The 25,994-nt window shown below is 31.1% G+C and overlaps 5 protein-coding genes across 5 annotated transcripts in view; 4 read left to right on the forward strand and 1 right to left on the reverse strand.

Moving 5' to 3' along the window:
- LOC125830853 (dihydroxy-acid dehydratase, chloroplastic) overlaps positions 1 to 25,994 on the forward strand; it is a 275,530-nt gene that overhangs the window by 18,639 nt on the left and 230,897 nt on the right. The window lies entirely within an intron of this gene.
- Positions 5,316 to 7,073, forward strand: LOC125830856 (9-cis-epoxycarotenoid dioxygenase NCED6, chloroplastic). Its single transcript, XM_049510035.1, has 2 exons — positions 5,316 to 6,525; positions 6,643 to 7,073. Exons 1-2 carry the CDS (start codon positions 5,316 to 5,318, stop codon positions 7,071 to 7,073), a joined length of 1,641 nt encoding a protein of 546 aa, XP_049365992.1.
- LOC125830891 (stress-response A/B barrel domain-containing protein HS1) overlaps positions 13,232 to 25,994 on the forward strand; it is a 241,399-nt gene continuing 228,636 nt past the window's right edge. Inside the window, exon 1 of the mRNA XM_049510071.1 lies at positions 13,232 to 13,238. The gene's annotated coding sequence lies outside the window, so the exon portion shown is untranslated. The remainder of the gene's footprint in view (positions 13,239 to 25,994) is intronic.
- Positions 13,433 to 15,700, reverse strand: LOC125830888 (uncharacterized). Its single transcript, XM_049510068.1, has 2 exons — positions 15,463 to 15,700; positions 13,433 to 13,659 (listed from the first exon to the last, which is right to left on the reverse strand). Exons 1-2 carry the CDS (start codon positions 15,662 to 15,664, stop codon positions 13,466 to 13,468), a joined length of 396 nt encoding a protein of 131 aa, XP_049366025.1. The 5' UTR covers positions 15,665 to 15,700; the 3' UTR covers positions 13,433 to 13,465.
- Positions 22,416 to 25,597, forward strand: LOC125830870 (S-adenosyl-L-methionine:benzoic acid/salicylic acid carboxyl methyltransferase 2-like). Its single transcript, XM_049510052.1, has 4 exons — positions 22,416 to 22,490; positions 22,892 to 23,299; positions 23,698 to 23,952; positions 25,259 to 25,597. Exons 1-4 carry the CDS (start codon positions 22,416 to 22,418, stop codon positions 25,595 to 25,597), a joined length of 1,077 nt encoding a protein of 358 aa, XP_049366009.1.

Below are 25,994 nucleotides of genomic sequence, written 5' to 3' on the forward strand. Positions count from 1 at the left end.
ATCGTAAGTCCATATTCATATGTCTTCTACTACTAGTCCATAGTTTCAAATCTCAACAATGATTATGACCACCAAAACAACAATCTCAAAAGAGATGATTATCCAAAGAACAATCTCGAAAGAGTTATGAACATCAAAACAACAATCTCAAAGATAAGAAATTTAATTGAAGCAATCTGTATAATTATGTGTGGCAGCCCAGGGGCAAACGCCTAGCATGGGTCAACCCCAATTGGAATAGAAGGGTGGCAACTCAGGGGCGAAAGCCTAGCATGGGCCGATCCCAATTGGTATAGAAGGGTGGCAGCTCAGGGGTGAAAGCCTAGCATGGGCCGATCCCAATTTGTGAAATTATGAGGACAGCATCCAAGGGGTTAAAATACCTAGCATGGGTCATCATCTTCTACCGCTGATCAGCTGGTCATTTGTATCATATGTCTTATAAATTATTGTAATACACAGAAAAGTAAAGAAAAAAATGTAACATACACAATTTCACAAGTATAAGCAAATGTGGTCTCTAATCTTTATCTGTTGATATTTGGTTTCACTTGAGCTCTCATTTTATAAATGGTTGTATTATGCCTTACATATTCAGTACATTCTTTCGTACTGACGTCACTTATTGGGGATGCTGCATTTCATGTTGCAGGTACATGTATCCAACAAGTAGATCTCCCTAATAGAAGCACATGATACTCAACGATTGTTGGTGAGCTCCAGGTTGATTCGGGGCATTGCCGAGTCTTTACTACATGTATCCCAGTAGAGGCTTTGTAGACATTGTAAAGCTATCATCTGAAATCATAGTTTCACTTGTCACGTGTATCGATTCAGCTAGTCAACATGTGTTGTATATGAAGCTTATCATCAGTAAATTTATCCGCATAGTAGTTTACTTTCTAATCATACTTGTAAAACATGTGTTCATATGATACTTGTTCGTCTTACCTAGGGTTGGGGTATGACATAAACATTCAAATGTCTTTTATTTCTATGGAAATGAATTGCGAACTATTACCATATCAACAAATGAATACACTTATGGAGCATTTATACTCTCAAACATTGATTCCAAGAATGATAAACCTCAATTATCGTTAACTGACCATGTATTGTTCTTTCTGAAATTTCCATTTGCTCTTTTCCAATTTCTGTACTAAAAATGTGCCAGTTTAGAGGATAAAGTTTCAAGCTTTATCTTCCATTTTGAGGGATTCTAATATTTAAATTGTTTTGCTATGTGTTGCCATATTTTCAGTTTTTGACAAACTTTGAACTGTATAATTACAGGAACTCCCTCACTTGATTTTGTGACTTTTGTTTAATGAAGTTTTTGGATTCTCAGTCGGTTCAAGTTCGCTCAATAGGGAGAATGAAATGAATCGGTTACTTAACTTTTTGGGATGCCTTCGTTATTTAGCTTTCCAGGTAATGTTTTATCCCACATTTTTGTGTCATATGTCACTTTCCAAACAGTTTCACTTCCATCATCAACCAACTCAACTTTGTGAATTTACTAACACTACACAATTTTCTCAGGAACCCCCAACAAATCCCTATGCTATGGTTTTTTGAATGAAGAAGATCAACTACTAAGAAGCGAACTCCGGCGTCCTCTACATATGATAAACAATGACATGCTAATCTTATATTTCAAAACTGAAACATCTGCTATATTATTTTGGTTGTATTACATTAGTTAGTATTTGCAGATCGTTTAAGTCGGCATCATACTGATGTCTGTTGTACATATTCTAAATATTTCTAATAGTATATGATATATGACATTATCCATCTTTTGCAAAAGCCATCACCCTTGATTCATTAATATTAATATTTTTACAAGTATAATATTTTGACTATTGGGCCCGTGCTTGCCACGGGCCTCCCCCATCTAGTATATATATCACAAAATAAACTAACATGGGTTGTGGTGCACTGGTGGGAGTGTTTCACTCTTAACCAGAGGTCTCGGGTTCGAGCCCTGGGTATGGAGAAAATCTTGTTGGGAGCGTCACCCCCGAATGGACCTTGCAAAGTGCAATCCAGATTTAGTTGGAGCTCCAATGTGGGATCTAGACACCGGGTGAGAAACCAAAAAAAAAAAGATATCACAAAACAATAGGGGGAAATAAGAGATCGTGGCAAAACAAAGAAGAGACACATGAAACATAATTTTATTGTTTGTTATGTTTCAAATCATGTAACATTTTTCATGTTACAAGAGTTAAAAGTTAATTAATTTTTAAAGTTAAATTATAAATTAAATAACTTAATATTTTAAAATTAAAATACTTTAAAAATTTATAAATGTAGTATTTTTCATATAAATACAATTTTAAAAAAATTAAACTATTTATCAAAATTAACACCGTTTAAATCTTGAGAATGGAAGAAATAATTAAAAATAAAACAAAGGGAGTACGTACTACATATATCACTAATGAATATGATGTAACCAATGAGGTTGTTTCTCCTTTAATTAGAGATTTCAGATTTGATCCCTGGGTATGAAAAATCCTTTAGAGAGAGCTTTTCGAGGAAAAGAAAAGCGATGCAAATTTAAAATATAATCTAACTTCAATATAAATATCGGATATGTCACCTGAACTAAAACATAAAGACTACTTATTTGTCAGTTTATGAGAAATAGCAACTTAGGTAGTAAACAAACTCAAGTATTGGGACTTGGATATATTTTGCCCTCATTTTTTTTATTATTTTTGGTGTTACATTAATTAATTCTTATTACTATTAAAGGAGACAAAACATAAATAAATAAAATTATTGTTTACACTGACACGTGGTATTTATATGTCTGACTTGGCAAGAAAACAACAAAAACTCCCCCGGCAATTAAGTACAAAATCAAGGTTGTCGAATTCATCGTTATCCTTTGATTTAATAGCCAAAAACATAAGTAAACTATCATTTATCGTTAAAATATCTTACAAATATATTGAAATAGAAAATAATTAAGCGAAGTTTTTGATTATTTTACTCTTAAATACTTTCTCTGCTAATTATCAATTTTTATTGCTTCTTAAGATACGTGTCAAATCAAACATAAACAATTAAATATGATCAAAGATATATTATAAGATACATATCATCTCTCATCATCATCAGCTATTGATAAATATGTTAAACATGAATAATTAAATATGAACCAAAAAAGCATATCCTAAAATATTCTACGAGATACATCCCATCTTCCACCAACAATAGATACCGATAAATGTATTTATGTGAGTTTCCCATACTGATTTGGAAACTTGTACCCAGAGATTTGAATCAAAAGTTTTATCACAAAATGACAACAAAAACCCACGTTGACACTTATGTTAATTCACGTGGCAAATCCCATTTTATGACTTGTGATTGACCAGAAAATAGGCAAAGAATCTTGTCGATTTTATCTACTTCGTATTTATCTACAAGATCCTACTATACTTGGAATCTTTTTTTTTTAGTTAGTAGAATAAAATATCCATTTATTCTATTTTATGTAAATTATTATTAAGTGTAAAAATTGAATATGTTTATGTATCATGCTTTGTTTAAGTCAACCTTGTCGAGGTCATAATCTTAAAGTGTAAAAATATAGAGTTGATCTTGATAAGTTATAATACATTTGAAATATTTGTTAAAATCACAAGTGTAGTAAAAGATATTCAAATCTTTGTCAAATTTATAATTTATTCGAATTGAAATAGCAGAATGTTATATAAAAGTTAAAAATTTTAATGACGATAAATCTTAGTATAAAATTATATTAAAAGAAAGCATAATAATTTTGATATGAATTGATTCATTAGAAAGAGGTAGCATTATAATTATGATAGAAAGTTAGGATAAATTTTCTAACACAATTTTAGTCACTAATGTTTGAATTTGATATTGACAAATCATATTAAACTTTAGGTAAAAATATTTGATATTTGGCATTCAGATGTAAAATCACACTTTAAACAAAAAATATTCAAAATCAGACGTGCATACTCTAAATTTTTTCTTAAAGATGATAAGCTTGCAAAAATATTTAGCTACTGTTATAAATTAAATGACAACCTTAAAAGCGATTATTTATGCCCTTCATCCCCTAAATTCACACTAATCCAACAGTTTAAGGCTAGATCCCTTTCTAATTAACTATATAATGTATGTAACTAATAATAGAGTAAATTTTAGTTTACCCCAACATAATTTTTTAGCTTTGAGATGCAATATTTCACCTTTCAAATAAGATAATAAATCTCTTTAATCTTAGATCAATGATTAGAAATAAGTTGTCCAAATTCTTGATCGATCTTGTTACTTATCACTTGTATTATTGTTGGTTATGAAATTTCACTAATTATATAATGTGTATATATATTGACAAAAAATACAAATAATTATAATTATGCGAGTGAATCTTTTTAATCATTTAACTAAAAAAATATTAACATCTCTTAATCCCCCCCCCAACCCCAACACACTCTCTTTCATATTATATTAGTAATTTAAATACTCAATTTAATTCATCACATGTTGTACGTCATATATATTGTCAATAGTTTATTTTGTTACAAGAAAAACATCTCATTTTAAGCCATACACCAAAGTACCCCAAAGCAATCACCAAAAGGCACAAAAGTACCTATAATAAATGTGAAAGTTCAAAATCGAAAGTTATTAAGGCTTTAAAGTTTTAACTTTACATAAAACTTAATGGAAGAAAATATAATCATGATCATTATTCAAAAATTTAGATAAAAACGTTTTTGCGGAAGTAAAAAAAAACAAGTTAACAAATAACATTTTATATTAGTTATGTTCTCCTCACTCTTCAAATATTTCATCTTCATGCCACCTATATAGTCTTCAATCTCCATCCCCTCACCTGCCTCCTCTAGTATTTGAGGTAAGCCGAAGTGAGATATTCGATGCAGATAAGTATTAATGATCCGATTAAGAATTGGATAGAAGTATAGCCACATGTGTTAATTTTCTATGAATTCTAAGTTTAGGCACATGTGTTAATTTTCATTAGGAAGGTAGAGAAACTATTTCCGTTATTTTCGATACTTCATGCAAATTCATCATTTTATTTCTTCTACTAAAATATCTTCCATGAGCTGATGTTACACGTGTCTTCTTTTTCTCAACCTAAGCTGGACTTTTTCCATTGCCACCCCCCCCCCCTCCCCCACCCCCCAACTTTCTCACTTTTTCTCACTATTGCCCCCACTATTTTTTCAACCTCTATATATAACCCCCTTAATTTTCCAATATTCTCAAAACTCACTCTTTTCTCTTTTTTTTTCACCATGCAAACAATCAAACCCCTCAATTCTCCTTCATTTTCTTGCAAAATTCTCATCAACCCTTCTAAAAAAAACACTATAACTCTTCCAAGAACACGAATTCCGCCTCTGCCATCACCACCATCGTCACCATCATCGTCGAATTCAGACGAATCGAAAATATTTCCACTAAAAATTGACCATCCCAAATTAAACCCTTTTCAAAAAATTGCTTCCAATGCTTTGGACATGTTAGAAAAATTAGTTGTAACAAAGTTGGAAAAAAAACATAAGCTGAACCGGACGGTTGACCCGGAAATTCAACTAGAAGGGAATTTTGCACCGGTTCATGAATCCCCGGTTCAGCACGGTCTTGACGTAATTGGTCAGATTCCGTCAAATTTAACCGGGGTCTACGTTAGAAATGGCGCGAACCCGTTATTCGAACCAATTAACGGACATCATTTATTTGACGGTGACGGTATGATTCACGCCGTTAAATTAGATTCGGAAAATAATAAAGCTAGTTACTCATGCCGGTTCACTCGAACCAGCCGGTTGGTTCAAGAGGCTTCAATAGGCCGGCCGGTTTTTCCTAAGCCAATTGGCGAATTACACGGCCATTTAGGGTTAGCTCGGCTCGCGCTATTTTTAGCGCGAACCAGTTTAGGGTTAGTGGATGCTACCAAAGGAACCGGCGTTGCAAACGCCGGTTTGGTTTATTTTAACGGTCGACTTTTAGCTATGGCGGAGGATGATCTTCCATACAATGTTATTATTAAGGAGGATGGCGATCTAGAGTCTAACGGACGCTACGATTTTAACGGACAAATTAATGATCCATTGATAGCACATCCTAAAGTGGACCCCATAACAGGGGAATTTTATACTTTGAGTTATAATGTATTAAAAAAACCTTATCTTAAATTCTTCAAATTTGACACGTGGGGTAATAAGTCACGTGACATTTCTATTTCCCTCCAAAACCCATCCATGATCCATGACTTTGCCATCACGGAAAGTCACGTGATCATTCCGGATTATCAAGTGGAATTCAAGTTATCCGAGATGATACGGGGCGGGTCACCCGTAATCCATGACCCGAATAAGGTATCTAGGTTCGGTGTGTTGTCGAAAGACGACCATGACGAATCAAGAATCAAGTGGATTGATGTTCCTAATTGCTTTTGCATGCATTTGTGGAACGCGTGGGAGGAGAATCATGAAGAATTAGGTGACAAGATCATTGTGATTATAGGTTCATGCATGAGTCCACCTGACTCGATCTTTTCAGGAAGTGATGAGCTTTTAAAAAGTGAACTGATTGAAATTCGATTAAATTTGAGAACAGGAAAATCAACCAGACGGATTATAGTATCAGGGATGGATTTAGAAGCGGGACAAGTCAACAAGACTAGACTTGGTCAAAAAACTCGGTATGCCTTCATGGCTATAGCCGAACCATGGCCAAAATGTAGTGGCCTAGCAAAAGTCGATTTGGTCACGGGAAATGTCACGAAATTTTTATACGGGGATGACAGATTTGGGGGTGAACCTTATTTTGTACCGAGCACGAAAGAAGGAGAAGCAGAAGGAGAAGAAGATGAAGGGTACCTTATGAGTTATGTTAGAGATGAAAATAAAGAAAAATCGGAATTAATTATAGTTAATGCTAAAAATATGAAGCAAATGGCCTTAGTAAAATTACCTAAAAGAGTGCCATATGGCTTTCATGGTACATTCATTAGTTCACAAGATTTATGTAATCAATCTTATTGTTAATACAATTCATAGAGTTAATTATAATGTAATTAAATATTGTATAATTCTGTTGTTAATGAAAAAATAATTTTAAGACTGAATATAACATTAAAGGAAAATATAATCTAATAGATGGAATAACAACATTTTTGTGTCATTGCATTATGTTAAGAGCGTGTTTTATTCGATATATGGAAGGTGAGATATTTTTACACAATATATAAAAGAAAGATATTTTTAAACGAATAATTATAGTAGCTCAGTTGATTGATTATGTCAACTATACCTTGTCAGTAAAGATTACATTCTCTCGTTGTAATCTTGTCACCCGTTTTTCTTATCCTTATCTCCATTTTTAAAAGAAAAAAAATAATATTTTGGAGTCATTTTAAATAGGTTAAAAAAACATTTTTGACCTTTTGTTCATATTCATTTACTAAGTTTTGACTTCACGTGGATGACTTCCGATATCAATATATATATATATATACTGGTCCAACTTATTTTGACTTACAACATGTTTTTTTTTTAAAAATTTTCTTCGTTTATTTATCATGCAAATAAGGTGTAGGCATGGTAATAATTAAAATAACTATGACATTATGACAATGAAAATAAAATATTAAATGTAAAATTAAGATTTTATAGTAAGTGAAAACGATACAAATGTCAAGGACAATCAAAGAGGAGCATTAATCGGAGGAGTAAAATTAATTTTGCGATTAATAAAGTTTCTTTTTATGACCTAATTTGTCATATACTTGTAGGTGATATGCAATATGTATTAAATTATACTAATGACAACAATAACTTTGTAGAACATAAACAACAAAGTTTAAATCATGTAGTCAATAACATAAATTAATAATATAAACATAAATTAATGACTGTAAAACATATTAGGATCTGTAACAATAGTATAAACAGAAAGGAAAGGAAATCGAACTCATTGAATGGACAATGTCCCTTAAGGAAATTATTCTCCTCTAGTATTCGAGGTTTTAAAGGAATAGACCTCCCAGGATATAAATTAAAGACTCTATTCACCAATGTATTGATATAAAAAACAATGGTGTTAGCGAGCCACTCAATGGGAGTAAAATACATATTTAATTGTGCAGAAGAAGAAGTAGTTTAGAAATTTCGTAAGTGAAAAGTCTGAGGAATCACATGTATTTATAGCCAAGAAGCACTGTTTCCGAAAGTTTGCAGCCTTTCAGATCAATCGATCAATTATTTTTCAAAGCCAAAGTCAAAGCCGAGCGAGCAACGATAGTGGCGGCAAGGGTCCTCTTTCCAACCTTTTTAACAACTAGTAGAAGTGTTTCCTTATTTAAACATTTGAACTTTTCTTTCCTTTACCAAAGCACAAGAGAACACTTCATATTCCGTCCTTTCATCTTTCGTTCATTTCCCATTAACTCTTACTATATATACCCAACGGTAGGAACTAGTAGAAAATGGAACAAATTGTGTTATACTACTAGTAATCTCATTTCCATCTTGAAAGAGTTTTATTATAAGGCTTGCAGACTAAAGATTAATAATAGTACTTTTAATCCTTCAATTATTGACAAATTTTAATTACAATCCTTCTAATATATTTTTCAATAACTTGCTCCTTGCCTATGATTATTTACAAAATTTCAAAACTATTAACAATTAATTTAGACATATGTAATGTTATACTTGTATTGTTATTCCATATTAAGGTATATAATTATATAAACAATTTTAGTATAACATATTTCACACTTAAAAGAAATCAAAGGCATACATTTTAGTCAAAGGATTAAATCGAATAACCAAACCAAATTAAACCGAATTTTTATTTGGATTGGTTATTTGGTTTTTCGGATTGGTTTTGGATTAATAAATTACTTTGTTTGATTTCTTGGTTTGGTTTCGGATTTTTAAAAAATAAAAACCGAAAGACAAAAAAAGAAACTGAATTATATATATATATATATATAAAAGTTAATGTTTAGATTTAGAATTAAGTTGGAGTTAACCACTTTTGTCCCTTTTTGGTTATTGTCTTTCATGATGATTACGTTTATATTTTATATTTGAATTACATCTATAATAAGTATACTTATAAGTATTGTGTTTTAAGTTTTACTTATGATTTATATTAGAAAGTATATTTAAGGGATTAAATATTATTTCTTTGGTTATATATGTTATTAATTATTGACATAACCGAATAATCAAACCGATAAAAGCCGAACCGAATAGAGAAAAATCAAACCAAACCAAATTTATTTTGGATCAAATTGGGTTACACTTTTACAAAATTAAAAACCAAAAATCCAAACCGAATAGTGTAAAACCAAATCAAAAATCCAAATGCATACCCCTAATCCAAACTATCTATAAAATGACATGACAAAATATCATGACCTTCACCACCTAATTTTGAGTGTTAGAGATTAACAAAAAGTTGCCAAGTGTTTTAGATATCATTTTCTCATAGACCTTCACAACAATATGTTGGATAAAGTGTTACATTTCATTTTTTTCTCCAATTACATTGAACAATTATGAATTTGTTTACCATAGTACAAAAAGTGATCACTTTTTATTTGTTTGTTTATATACCTATCTTTTGGCTGGTAGCTCTTTGTTTGCATAAACTTTAGTAGTGCTTATCATGATATCATAAAACCCTTTTTTAGGCTTAATATAATTACGGCCTTCTAAAATTTTTAGGAAATTTCACTTAAATACTTGAATGAAGATCTGTTTTAATTGAGCATTTGAATATATGATTAAATATTATTATTAAACACATTTGACTCATCAAATTAAAATTTATGTGCGTGTGTGAGTACATATGTACATTATATAAATAAGTTAATTAATCACTTAAAATATGCCATTTTTCTTAAATATACACATCATCCCCATTGAAACATGTCTACGATATGACAGCTTATTGAAACTAATTCATATTATTAAATAATATAATATATTGCAAATGATTACATTTGAGAACACCCAAAAAAAAAAAATCAAAATTTGAACAGAAAATATCTAATAGGAACACTTTATGATACAAAATTCTACTAGATTAGAACACACTGTAATTTAAATATCTAATTTTTTTATTTTATCGAGATGATAAATATCAATATCTTGGATCAACATATTATGCTTTCTCCTATTACTTGGGACAATTGTGAATTTGCCCACCATGGTACTTCTAGTGTCCACTATTTATTTCTCCATGTGTTTGGATTTATCGTTTGTGATTTGATAATTATAAATTATAATTAAAGACAGCCCACCAATTAATTGGAATATACAAGTTTTTTATTCAATTTTATTGATTACTACATATGTATTGATTTTAAAGGCCAATTTTTCCCTTTTAAACATTTTTGTAGATGCCTTTACTTTCAAATCTGTTAGGCCATTTGAAAGTGAAAAATGAATGTACTATAAATGGTACTCCATTTATTTTAATTTGTTTGTCTTTATTTAGATTATAAAGATCAAGTTGACTAAAAAAAAAAGCATGCTAAAAATGGAACAAGCACTATCACAATATGATAATGGAAGTGCTAGAAACATAAATGAAATAATAAGAAACTCTCATAGTAATACTACTAATATGAAAGACTAAATAAAATAACTTTCAATAACCTAATTAATTTTTGAGCTATAATTCATGTCCTTCATAATTTTCTACTTGAGGTTATGTCTTCAGTAAGCTGGAGTTGCGTCATGTCTTATTTAATTACCTTTTTTCAAATATTTTTTCGGCCTTCCTTTGCCTCTCATGTAACCATCCATAGCCAACCTCTTAGTGTATCCGTGCATCTCCTCTTTACAGCACGAACCATCTAAGTCTCACTTTCGGCCCGCATCTTATCTTCCCTCGAGGTAACTTCTACCTTTTCCGAGATATTCTCATTTTAATCTTATCTATCTTAGTGTACCAACACATGCATCCACCTCAACACTTCATTTTCACAACTTTCAACATCTTGAACATGAGAGTTTTTGATTGACCAACATATTCGATCTAATCATAACTTTATAGAACTTGTCTTTACATTTTAGTGACTCCAGAAGTGAGCCTCTATTTCACCCACCCTACATCAATACAATGTGTAACATCTATTAAATTAACATTTGAGTAAAGTAAAACTAATTAAGAAGGTTAACCTTTCAAGTTGATTAATTAAAAAATAATATGCACCTTTATGAATATATTCATGTTAATCATGATGGACTCCAAGATAGGTGGGAGGCAAGAGGAGTAATCCTCAAAAGCAAAACATATCTCAACAGTCTCCTATAATGGCTCACACCCATAATAAATTTTTATCACTAATATTACTATGTTCTATATTAAAGGTGTGTGACACTTGAAAAGAATAGATAAGCACTTTGAACGATTAAGCTTTGGAAGGCCAACTCATGGAATGAAAAAGTGTTTATAGCATATTGATTAGTAGGAGAAATATAAATATTAGGCGGAATACATTAACGATCTCTTAATCTTATAAGTATATCTTGTTTACACTCGAATTATAATTCGTTTCAATTTGAACATATAATAAAGCGATTGTATTAGATATTTCAAGCTCAATTTTTTGAAAAGTTGTGTGTTTTCAAGCACCTTATTATGTAAGATAAGTTAAACATAAAAAATATTTCACTTTCTTAAACTATACACATCTGATCTGTGTCAATTGAATATATCTAAGATTTTACGATTTATTGAGATTAATTTATAGGGAACATGATATGAAATAACAAACTATTAATTCAAACTAAATGATATAACCACAGTTTCATTTAATTTTAATTCATAGCAAACTTTTTGTCATTCGCCTCTCTCCCCTGAATCTCCCTTGCCTCTCTCACTTTATACAAACACAAATGTATAAATTGTGTTTATGTTTATATAAAGCAAGAGAGAACTGGATGTACAAATACAAATACATATCTCTTCGTCCTATACACTTATAATTATACAAATACAATCTTCCCCTACTCAGTTCTCCTTTTGCCTTTCTCACTTTATACAAACACAAATTATACAAAATACAATGTATAAATTATGTTTGTGTATGTATAAAGCGAGAAAGAACTGTATATACAAATGCGTATATCTTCGTGAGATACACTTATAATTATACAAATACAAATACAAATCTTCTTATGCCCAGTTTTCTTTTGCCTTTCTCTTTTTCGCTTTATACAAACACAAATGATACAAAACACAATGTATAATTTGTGTTTATATAAAGCTAGAAAGAGATTTGATATACAAATACAACTATTTTAACTCGATTCAATTGTATACGAATTCAAATTTTATGCAGATATACAAATACAAACGCAATTTTCATAGACACAGACACTCAATTTTTACAAATAGTTGCAATTTATACAAATCAAATTCCTACGATTTTATACAAATCTGATGTTTGCTATGGAGCACAAATAGCAAAATTGTAGCTCTAAAGAGCTAATATGATTTTTATGGTTGCTAAACCTAAAATTTACTCTAATTTATATAATTAAAGAACGCGACATATTTTAATACTAAAAAGTATTGTTACTAAAACTTATATGACATAATATTGTATCTTTAGTGGAATTTGAATCCTGGTCTCCGACGTACGCTTCGACCTTCGTGGATAAGGAAGCAATGTTACCTAACATCTTCTAAGCAATATTTTCTTTTCATACAATACAAATAGAATTTTTATAACACAAATGAATAATTAAAAAAGGAGGAAAACAAGTAATTAAAGCAATATTTTTATTTTACAAAATCATGTCTCTATTTATTTTTACTTGTCTACTATATACTAAAAATAAAACTTCATTTTTATTTCCACTTTAACGTATCAATTGTTTCTTTTCTGATTTAACTACACTTTTCCAAGACCTTCTGAAATTGTAAGTCATGGGATATTATAGTAAAATATACACTTTATTTTTTTAAGAGGATCTAAAGTTCATTATGAATCTGAGAAACAAAATTAGAAAACAATGCAACTCAAAGGAGTAAAAGCGCATCTAGATAGTTATACTATAAAGTAAACTTCTTAGTAAGAAATAAAATAAGATCAAACACAAGACACTCTACTCAACCTTTCACCAAAGGATGAATTTGTGATTTATAAGACAATTATGAAAGATCAAAAGCACAAAGAAGAAGATGTTTAAGTAGGATTAGGATTAGCCAAAAATATCACCAGTAGAACATAAGATCATAATGAGTGAGAAAAACAGGTAGTCATGTTAATCTATAGGAAATGGGGACTTCTACTATAGTCTATACAGCTAGTTGCTGCAAACTTTTTCCCCGGAACAAGATTTACCCCACCGCGAACAGATATGCAAAACGAAGTACCATAAGAGCTATTCTGATGATAACATGAACAAAGTTAAACCATTCCATCCCACAGGCATTCGTTACGAACCTTGCTAGATGTCAAGATGGGCTCAACATCTCTAGGAGGGTTTAAACCAAAACTCTTAGCACGCTCCCATCTGTCAAGTCTGCTCAATCCAAGACATGGCCCATAAGTCATATTCGTGTCAAATTGCCTTAATAACTCCTCGTTCTCGTCATAATCATCTGAAAATTTAGGTAATTTTAATTTGTAAGTACAAATGCAAACCTCTTGATATGAGAAAAAGTATTACAAGAAGAAAACCGAAAAATAGAGAGCAACAGATATATTTTAACTGAACACAAGGTTAATATTATCTTTTACATTTCTCTACTAAGATACGAATAGGAACCGGTGACACAAGAAAATTTCAATCTACATTCTCCTGGTAATTCCCATACATAGAAAACCTTCAATCATACTACTTGTAAAAGAAATGCTATGTTGATGATCGCATTGAGCATCTGTGTTTTTCAATTTGTATAGCAGCAAGTTTGTCTATTTGTCATTCCATATAGACAACTCGTCGAAAAGCCAATTTCAGTAGCCTTGTTTGAAATTCATGTATACCATTGACCAACTAGGAGGACAGAAGAGTACATACCGGGTTTTATTACTCCATTCTTGCAATTCTTAACCCTTTATCTTAAGTACATACTGGGTTTTATTAAGCACGCAACAGGAGAGACAATAATTCATGAATGAGGTAAGCAACATCATCCCGACAAAAATGTGCATATTATCATTTATTAATTGAATTTAGCAGGATGAGAAAGTATTAGAAACCGTTATGAACGTACATCTTGCACTGCCTGTATCTGATAGCTTCATATATACAATCCTGTAACCTTTTCATATGCCATATTAACAATGGCTATAGATTTGGGCTTTTCAAAATCTAAAACGATGCATGAATAGATGAATTTATAATTTATAGATTAAACTCAACAAACTTAAGGTCATCCAATCTGATCATAAACAAACAGAGGAAAAATTCATTATGCAACATCAGTATGAAGGGATAAATGCTGATGGAAATTGGAGTGTTTGATGTGTCTGGTACGAAAGAATACATTTTTTTCTTCTGAAAAAATCATACTCAAAACTCTATCTCTTATAGCTTGCATTGTATGAATATCATATGTAACTTACTTCACGCACAACCAAACAAGGGAAACGTTGATCCAAAAAATCATTCTGTGTATTCCTCTGTACTAAATGACAGTGGTGGAGTCGTGGACACAACATAGCCACGCCAAATTCATCTGAATATAGTACTTTGATGCAGAGCATAAATTTATATGCAAAATTACACTAAAATTGTACTAACAAATAGCAAATATGACCGTATAACCTTAAGGAAAATGCTTACCAACTAGCAAATCGAGAGAGCAATAGGAAATGAGGACTGGAGGATATATTCATTAGGCAACACAGTAAAACAATTTTTTTTTCTGAAAAACTATCCTCATACTCTATCTTACAGCTCGTATTGTATGAATATCATATGTAACTTACTTTACACCCAATTAAACACAGAAATACTAATCCAGAAAATTACTATCCATAGATTCCTCTGTACTAAATGAAAACTTGGGGAAAATGCCTACCCGCTTGCAAATCGGAAGAGCCATGGGAAACGAGGACCGGATGCTGTATTCATTATGCAACACATTGTATAAACATGAGTGGAGGCTCAAAAACACAGCTCAACTAACAATTATGATATCTCGATTGGGTAGGAAAAGGAACAAGTGATTGTTTAGCTTGTTTTGATAAATAGTTGGTTATGATTCCGCTGATAAATTAGCACACCGATAACTCAGATATGAAACTCGAAAAAACATGTAGGTGTGTTTTCAACAATTAACTCAACGAATATTATGTGTAACTCAAATTACGCCCAACCGAACACTGAAAAACTAATTCAGAAAATTAGTTTCCGTAGATTCCTCTGTACTAAATGAAAACTTAGGGGAAAAGCTTACCAGCTTGCAGATCAGGAGATCCATGAGAGATGAGCGCCGGAGACCGGGTATTGTTTGAGCCGCGAGCAGCTGCTAGCTTTGGAGTTACCGATTTCTTTGTAGTAGTAGCAGCCAATGATGATTTTGAATGTGTTGGCTTTGTGATTCCGCCACTTTTCTTCGTTTGCCTGTAGAATCCCTTCATATCTGATTTCGACGCCATTGTTATTTGCTCTGTTTCTGTGTGGTTTTAGATTTTGAATTTTGAATTTTTTGGTTCCTTCTAGAAAAAGGCGCCTTGCCTTTTATATTAGCAACTTTGGGCCTAAATGCGGGTCTGGGCTCTGTAAATGGCCAGCATCTTTTTGGGCTTTTAAGCTTCATTAGCGGAATGAGTGACGGTTAAGCAAATATATACTAGTTAATTAATTAACGTAGCTACAATTTACATTAATTATAATTCGGGACTTACTTCTAGCTATAATTGCATTTCTCTCTCTCTTCCTCTCTCTCGCCTCTCTCTCCTCTCTCTAGAATCTCGCTCGCATCTCTCATCTGTTTCAATCATCTCTCTATCGCCTCTCTCCTCTCCCTGCCCAGTCTCTCTCAATCCTCTTCTGCCAATCTCTTTATCTTATCTTATACAAATACAAATGTATATTTTGTGTTTGTATTAAGAGAGAGACTAGATATACAAATAAAAATGCATATTTCTCTACCATATACACTTGTAATTATATAAATACAAATATCTCCCTGCCCAATTCTCTTCTGCATGTCTCTCTCTCGCTTTATACAAACACAAATTATACAAATACAAATGTATAATTTGTGTTTGTATAAAGCGAGAGACACTGAATATACATATACAAATGTTTGAACTCGATTAATTGTATACAGATACAAATTGTATGTAGTTACACAAATACAATCATTGATACATATACATATTAATTACATATATACAGTTATCTAACCAATATACAAATACAATTCACCTTTCTCCATTCTCTACCCTCTCTCGATGGTCTCTCTCCTCCCTCTCTCAATTTCGCTCGCCTCTCTCCTCTCTCTCCCAATTTCGCTCTCTTCTCTCCTCCCTCTAACATGTAGCTACGAATCGTAATTAGCAAACTATAGCTATGAAGCCTAATTAAATTGTTTTGAGTGGTTATATGCAAAAATTACTCTTACAAGAATGGCCTTGAAAATAGAGGAAGGTCTATCGAAAATAAACTCTTTATCTTTAAGGTAGGGATAAACTTTGTGTACAAACAGTTTTCATTATACGTGGAGAACGAGTTCTACTCGTCCTTGTCTTTTGGCATGCATGTGCAAGACGAACACTACGACTATTAAAAAACATTTTTACTAATTAATCAATTATCTTAAATTTCTTAAAACAAAATATTTTCTATTTTTTTTTTAATCTTAAAAAAACTTGATCAAACAGATTATAAGCTAATTGAAGGTGGGTTGATATAAAAAGAATAGACAAAAATAATTGGATAATATAAACACAATTAAATATGTGGAGAAGGCGTTCCATTTTTCAATGTCTTTTTGGCATGGGCAGGCAGATCTCTCATAATTGATCTTTAATTAAGTATTTATTAGCTTGGTGTAATAATTCAAATCGAAAAAGACTGATTGTCTTTTCTGGAAGCATGAGGACCTCTCCTTCCACTATAACAAATATGATATATAGCTATGAAATTATTAGCTACGACATCAAATTCGTCGCTAATTGTTCGTTTTTAGTGACAAAATTAACTTTTCGTGCTTAAATAGATGAGACACATACTTTTAGTGACGAAACAAAAAAATTCGTAGCAAAGTTTCGTCTACTAAAGTTTCCCACCAAAAAATTAATTGGCGCCATTTGTTAAGTAGTGTTAGTCACGAATTTAAAGTTATCGGTGACACATTATTTCGTCACTAATAATGTATCTAATTCATGACAAATTATTTTTTGTCTTGAAATTTATTGATTTTTTTACCCAAAAAAATTTCATCTAAAAAAATATGTTGTTACAATATTGACAAATTAGAATTCGTAGTTAAATATTATAAGTTTTAGCTATAAGAATTTAGCTTTAATTGTGTTATTTATTTTCATCACTAATAGTATAAAGGGAAAAGGGTCAAAAATGCCCTTAAGGTATTGGAAATGGCTCAAAAATATCCTTTTTCCATCTATTGGATAAAAAATGCCCTTCCATCCACCTATTTGGATCAAAAATGCCCTTAGAGTTAAATTTAAACCTAAAATTACCCTTATCTTTAACAGAAGCTGATGTGGCAAACATATATTTTTCAATTAAATATGTGAAATTATTTTATTGGTCCACATATAATTAGACCCACTTTCATTCCCAATCATACCCATCAATCCAAACCCATTTCTAGAAGACCCAACTCTTTCTACCTTCATCTTCATCTTCATCTTCATCTTCCTTCTATAAAATTATTTGGAGGATTAATAAAATACTATCAAATTCTTTTGGTATTTTTGGATCTTTGAAAAAAGGTTATAAAAATTTCTATATATCATCATTCTCTGGAAAAAAAATTAATTTACCTACTAATTTTGTGGTAGTGAAGATAAGTGCAATTTAATTTGTACATCAAAACGTATCAAAAGAATGAATGATTTACTGAGATTGGAACAAAAAAATCCTTCATTCAATCTCCCATGGAAGCAAGACACGATTCTACTTTTCATCGAATCGAGCCATATTTATTACATTTCAAGAAAACCGGAGCCTCTAACAGTAGAGGAGGAGTTCAATCTCCAATTAGCTCATAAAAGACTTCGAAAATTTCTGAGAACTGCTTGGAACATCATATTCTTTTACTGATTGTTTTGATATTATTTTATTAATCCTCCAAATAATTTGTAGAAGAAAGATGAAGAAAGTGGGAGAAATGGGTTTGGGTTTGGGTTAATGGGTATGAATGATTGTGAATGAAAGTGGGTCTAATTATATGTGGACCAATAAAATAATTCCACATATTTAATTAAAAAATATATATTTGCCACATCAGCTTCTGTTAAAGGTAAGAGTAATATTAGACTTAAATTTAACTCTAAGGGCATTTTTGATCCAAATAGGTGGATGGAAGGGCATTTTTGATCCAATAGATGGAAGAAGGGCACTTTTGAACCATTTCCAATACATTAAGGGTATTTTTGACCCTTTTAATTGGTGACAAAGATTTCATTGTCTCTAATCAATATGTGATTTAGTGACAACAAAACAATTGTCACAAAATATGTAAGGTGTTAAATAGCGACGACTTAAAATTTGTAGTGAATAATCAACTATTTGGTACGAAAAAATTCATAGCTAAATACAATTTTATTTTTTGCTACAATTGTTCATAATTACAAATGACAACTTACAAAAAGAATAATATAAGTGCTTCATAAGAAATAGACAGAGTCCTTTCATTAATTGGTGAGGAAAAATATTAAAACCAACGAATTCGGTCCATTTTGTAAAAATGAAAAAGTTCAATTCATGAATTTTCTTAAATTACACAATCATAAAATGCGTCATTTCAAAAATACAATCCAGGTTATAAGTATCGTGAATGTGGTACGATTTTGCCACTAGATCACTAATATTTGTTGGTTTAACACTTTTGTTTTTTATTTGATACAGTTCATCGATAAAGACGATAGAAAAAAATAATTTCTCAAGTCTTGGTGCTAATTTTTGTGCGTGTCTATTGATTTGTGATTGGTAAACTGCATAGACTAAATCGATACATTTGCTTCTGTCTAAAAATATGTAGCTATTTAATAGTAATTCCACAAATTCACGTAGATCAACTATACAAAGATAACATCGACTCACAAACTTAGACTTTGCAAAGGTGCGAAATATTTCATGAATTTCTATCAACTTTTCCTTCGGTGTGAAAATCGAAATAAACTAAAAAATGAAAGCAAAAATGAAAGAAATGACCAACCTAGGATTTCAAATATATTATGATGAAGTATTATAGTTATGGGTATCAATGTTTTTTTTTACAAAACAATTGATTTACTGACCGAATTGAACCGATTATTCAATTTTTTAAATAAAATCGAAAGTTTAATTTTATATAAATTTATAATTGTACTAAATAATTTTTAAAATTTATAAAAATAACTGAATAAAATAACTGAATCGTACTGAATATATTTAAAGATATGTTAAAAAATATACAGTTTAATTAAAATATAATCTACATTTGAATGAATTGTGGGTGTTAAATTTCATGCACTTGTGTATGTGTATAAATAATCATATAATATATTATATCTACAAAAGTTAATTTTGAAAGAAGTGAATGAAGTAGAAAATAAATTAAAAAGAGAGACAAGAGAGAGTTGATCAGATGGTAAATACTCCAAACTTCCAACCTTAAGGTTGTCAGTTCGAATCCCCAAGAAAGCATGATGTGGGAGCTCCTAGGTAGGAGTTTAAAATAAATTTGAGATGTAGGGGGGGGGGGGGGGGGAAGGGGGAGGATAATAGGAAAATTAACCTTTTTTATAATAATAAAATTGTCCCTAATTAATACATTTAATAACAAAATAATTTTTGGTATATAAAATATAGTCATTAGTGACGAAATTAGATTTTGTTCAACTACGAAATGCATATAACTTTAGAGACAACTGATATCGTCACTGATTGAAGTAAAATAATTAGCGACAATATAATTTTGTCGGTAGTAATAACCTTTTTAGTGACAAAACATACTATTATCTACAAAAAATATATTTTTTACGACAAATGAATTTGTCACAAATGTTTAAGGATTTGGGGACGATTTTTATTTTTTGTAGTTAATATAATACTTTTAGCGACGAAGCACTAAATCGCCTTTGTATATTTTTAGAGACACACATTTAGTGACGACTGAGTGACGAATTATTTTTCGTCCCACAAGATTTTTAGTGACGAAATATGATTTATAATAACAAAATTATTTGTCCTTGATAATCGAATTTGTTGTAGTATTTCTTTTTTGGGGTAAGTTTGAGATAAAGTAGAAAAGTTTTTTAAATCTTATGATTTGACATTAAAGATATGTGAAATATATCAAAATACATTTTTATCTTATCGTACTAAAGATGTTATACAGAAAGTTAGAATTAAATAATTATCAGAAAAAAGATATTCTTTTTAAAATGGATTAAAAAGAAGATCAAGACGATCTCTCATAATTGATCTCTCATAATTGATCTTTAATTAAGTATTTATTAGCTTGGTGTAATAATTCAAATTGAAAAAGACTGATTGTCTGCTGTCTTTTGTGGAAGCATGAGGACCTCCTTTCTTTTTTTGGGTAAGTTTGAGATAAAGTAAAAAAGTTTTTTAAATTTTATGATTTGACATTAAAGATATGTGAAATATATCAAAATACATTTTCATCTTATCGTATTAAATAATTATCAGAAAAAAGACATTCTTTTTAAAATGGATTAAAAAGAACATCAAGACAAATAAACTAAAACAAAAAACGTATTATTTTAAGTCTTCAAACAAAAATAATTTCACGTAAAATAAGAGAGATGAAGTATATATATATATATATATTGCAATATATTAAATTATCTTTATGGACGGAGCCACCCTAGGTGAAGATAGATCTAATGTACACTCTAGCTATCAAGTGGTGAAGATAGATCTAGGGTGTGTTTGGTATGAAAGAAAATGTTTTTCATGGAAAATGTTTTCTCGGAAAATAAGTTGATTTTTGACTTATTTTCTCATGTTTGGTTGGTGAGTAGAAAATATTTTCCAAAAAAGATTTTTAGTGTTTGATTTATGAATGAAAAATGTTTTTGAAAAGTTTCTTTTATTTTTACTAGAGTAGAAAATAATTGTTGAAATTGAAAATATTTTTTAAAAACAAACTTAATTTTTTTGGGGGGTGGGGGCTGGTAGGGGGTGGGGGGGTTCGAGGTAGGGGTGAAAAATTGAAATTTTGAAGTTAAAAATATTTTTTAAAAACAAACTTAAAATTTTTTTGGGGGGTAGGGGGGGGGCTGGTAGGGCGTGGGTCGGGGGGTCAAGGGTAGGGGTGAAAATTGAAATTTTAAAGTTAAAAATATTTTTTTAAAACAAACTTAATTTTTTTTTGGGGGGTGGGGGGGCTGGTAGGGGTTGGGTGGGTAGGGGTGAAAAATGAAATTTTGAAGTCGAAAATATTTTTTTAAAACAAACTTAAATTTTTTTTTGGGGTGTGGGGGTTCGAGGGTAGGGGGTGAAAAAATGAAATTTTGAAGTCGAAAATATTTTTTAAAAACAAACTTAAATTTTTTTTTGTGGGGTGGGGGGGCTGGTAGGGGGTGGGTGGGGGCTGGGTAGGGGGGTCGAAGGTAAGGGTGAAAAAATGAAATAATATTTTTCAAAAACAAACTTAAATTTTTTTCTTTTTGAAGGGGGTGGGGGGCTGATAGGGGGCTGGGGGGGGGGGGGGCGAGGGTAGGAGGTGGGGGTGTAAAAAAATAAAAAATTGAAATTAGAAATATCTTTTAAAAACAACTTTTAATATTTTTTTGGGAGGGGTGGTGGTAGGGGGTGGGGGTAGGGGTGAGAGTGGGGTAAAGATATTGAATTTAAAAACAAACTTTAAATTATTGTTTTTTTTTAGGGGGGGAGGGGTGGCTGGTTTGAGGGTAGGACCATATAAATTGATTTTTTCAACAATTTTTTTTTTTAATTGAAAGTTGGAAGAGAGTTTTGGAAAATGTTTTCCTTAAGTTTTGAAGGGAAGTCATTTTCCTTAAATTTGAGGAAAATGAGTTGATTTGGAAAACATTTAACCCAACCAAACATGAGAAAATTGAAAAACATTTTCCGAAAAATATTTTCCTTCATACCAAACACACCCTAATGTACACTCTAGCTATCAAGTGCACTATATAAACTTACTCCTATGCATAGAGAGGAATCCAAGACACAAAAGATATGGATGTTGCTAAAATTCTTCACATGAATGGAGGAATTGGAGACTCTAGCTATGCAAAAAATTCATTGCTTCAGGTATACTATATACTATCATCACACAACTTTTTATATACGCATAACACATAAAGATGATCTTTAATTTGATTTTAGCTGTCATCTATGCCCTCCAACTTTAGATGTGCACAAATAGATACTTAAATTTATATAAAATTAAACAAGTAGACACATGCGTCCTATGTGGCATAATACACATATAATGCCACATAAGACGTATATGTTCACTTGTTCAACTTTATACAAGTTCAATGTTTACTTGTGCACACTCAAAATTAAAGGACATAAATACAAGGTAAAACCAAGTTAAAGATCATATTTATCTATTATGCCTTTTATATACTACTTGCATGACTTATAAATTAATTTTTTCCTTATGAATATGCCTTGTAAAATGTTTGCATTAATAATTGTATGTACAGCATAAGGTGATCCTCATGACAAAGTCAATAACAGATGAAGCTATTTCTGCACTCTACAACAACATTTTCCCTAGAGAAATCATACGCATTGCGGATTTAGGCTGTTCATCTGGACCTAACACTTTTTTGACAATCAGCGAACTCATTAAGACAATCGATAACGAAAGAAAAAAGAAATGTCATAAGTCGTTGGAAATTCATATTTTTTTGAATGATCTTCCTAGCAATGATTTTAATACGATTTTTCGATCGTTATCAACATTCTACGAAGAAGATTTGAGGAAATATGATATGGGAAGGGATGAATTATTTGTTGCAGGAGTTGCTGGTTCATTTTATACTAGACTTTTCCCTTCTAATAGTCTACATATTATTCACTCCTCTTATAGTCTACACTGGCTTTCTCAAGTAAGTTTTATCACTCTATAACTAGTACTAATGTGGTTTTACATGTTATATATTATATGCATAATACATAAATACATTATTTAATTTGACTTCCACTGACATCTATTTATGTCCTCCAACTTTGGGTGTGTATATACAAGTACTAGGCAATTAAGTAAACTTGAACAAACAGATACACACACATCTTATGTGGCGTCCTACATGTATTATGTCACATAGAAAATGTGTGTCTATTTGTTAAACTTTATACAAATTTAAGTGTCTATATTTGTGTATATCCAAAATTAGAGGACGTATATACTAGTTAAAACATAATTAAAGGACATATTTATATATTATGCTTATATTATATGTTTCATCGATTTTCTTTTTTGTTAATTATTAATTCATGTGTATAGGTTCCCGATGGAATAGAGAATAACAAGGGAAATATATACCTAACAAGTACAAGCCCACCAAATGTGGTTAAAGGTTATTACGAACAATATGAAAGAGATTTTGTAACATTTCTAACGTATCGATCGAAAGAATTGGTGAAAAATGGACGTATGGTATTGACTATGTTGGGGAGAAAAAACAAAGATCGCTATAGTAAAGGGTGTTCCTATGAGTGGGAGCTTTTGGCCATGACCCTTAAATTTTTTATCGCGCAGGTAAATTACACATTTGATTTTTGATCTTGAAAATTTAATTTAGCGAGTAGTTGGGAGTTGAAAAGTTCAACATCATTTATTTTAAAGATTATCAAGTGTAATTTTCTATTTTTTACTCCTATATAATAAGTATTCAGCAAGACATTCTCATGATGTAAAATTGATAGATTAAAAAAAAGAAAAGTATTCAAAGGGAAAAAAAGAGAAAAAAAGTTTTAAAATACTGCTCAATTATAAATAGAGCTGTCAAAATGGGATGGCCCAACCCAACCCAACCCTAACGGGTTAGACAGTTAAATGGGTTGGGACGGGCTGACCCTTTTAATTAAAGGGCCGATAAAATAGCAGCCCAACCCAGCCCTAAGCGGGCCACGGGTTGGCCCTTCAACCAAAAAATGGACAACATTTTCCTCTTAGAAAGGATACGAACGTTGATGTCCGATGGACACGACATCAATACATACATAAATTCATTCATGAATTACACATACTTCAGTGAATATTTACAAAACAAATACATAATAGCCAAGACACAACATTCATAAGATTCATCCGAGCAAAAAAACATTACATGATCATTATTTTCATAAACAAGACAATAAAGGAGAAGTGAAAAATTAGGCATAAAAACAAAAGTAAAAGAGGTCAAAGATTCATAGTTATAATGGAGTAATGAACTTGGACTAATAAGAAAATTTAGTGGCCTAATGACCCTAAAATGTAAAAAATATGTAAAAAATATAATCTTGATTTTATATTGATATTTTAAAAATATTTATTGACAAAATCTTAACAAGTAAAACACTACTTAAAATATATATAATAAATATTTTTAAAATTCACAGCCCGCGGGCTGGCCTCTGAGGCTTGCGGGTTGGGCCTACGAGGCTAGCGGGCCAAATAAGCCTGGGCTAAAAAGCCTCGTTCCTAAATGGGCTGAAAAAATTGAGCCCAACCCCATTTAATTCAAGGGTTGGGTTGGGCCGGCCTAGCGGGCCAAGCCCATTTTGACAGCTCTAATTATAAAGGGTAAAAATACTTCTTTAATTTTGAGATTTAAAGCGGATATACTGCTCGTTAAAAAACTGATGGATATATCCGTATTATCTAACAAATGGCGTATATCTATCCTTTACTTTTATGCACCCATTTCTAACGAGGAGTATATATTCACTCTAAGTCAAAAAGTTCAGAAGTATATTTGCCCTTCTCTCTTTCATTTACTATTGAGAGTTTTTTATAATTATATTTTTTAGGTTCTTACACTATAGTATATGTAGTTTAATGTTCATACTAATAAATACAGGGATCAATAGACGAAAAGAAAGTGGATTCATTCAATATTCCTCTATACAATCCATCTCCAAAAGAAGTGACGTATATAGTTGAAAAGGAGGGATCTTTCACCATTGACATCTTGAAAACTTCAAAAATTCATAGAAATTCTTGTGATGGTGAGAAATATAATATGGTACAAAGTTTTAGATCTGTGGCTGAACCTTTGCTTGTTAGCCATTTTGGTCATGATGAATTGAATATGGATCAAGTGTTTCACAAGTATAACGAAATATTTGTGAACGATTGCAGGGCAAAAGAAAAAATTATGTTTGTAAATGTTAGTGTCTCCTTGTACAAAAGAAATTAGGGCATGTTGTCCGTGCATCGCCACGGACTCGAACCCTAATGGTTCCCTTTTGTTATTTAGGTTTCAATTGCTTGACATGTAATAATAATCTTATCTTATTAGATATTAATGACAATGTATTCTCACTCCGTCCTAAAAGGATTGTCTTAATTCAAAATACGAGGATCAAACTAACATAACTAGAAATGAGTAGAAGAGTTATTCTTTTCCCCAAATACAAAAAAAAATCGTGTAAAATTGAAAATCTCTCATAAAACAAATTTTGTTAGTAACCTAAAAAACCAATTCTCCCATTCCGACTGTGATTAGAATAGTAATTTAATCGTAATGAGATGAATAAAATACTTCTACATTTTATCTAAATTAAAGTTTCGAATTCGAACTACAATACCAACTA

Source organism: Solanum verrucosum, unplaced genomic scaffold (genome assembly GCF_900185275.1).
Source record: "Solanum verrucosum unplaced genomic scaffold, falcon-dt-bn FXZP01000049.1, whole genome shotgun sequence".
Lineage (NCBI taxonomy): Eukaryota > Viridiplantae > Streptophyta > Magnoliopsida > Solanales > Solanaceae > Solanum > Solanum verrucosum.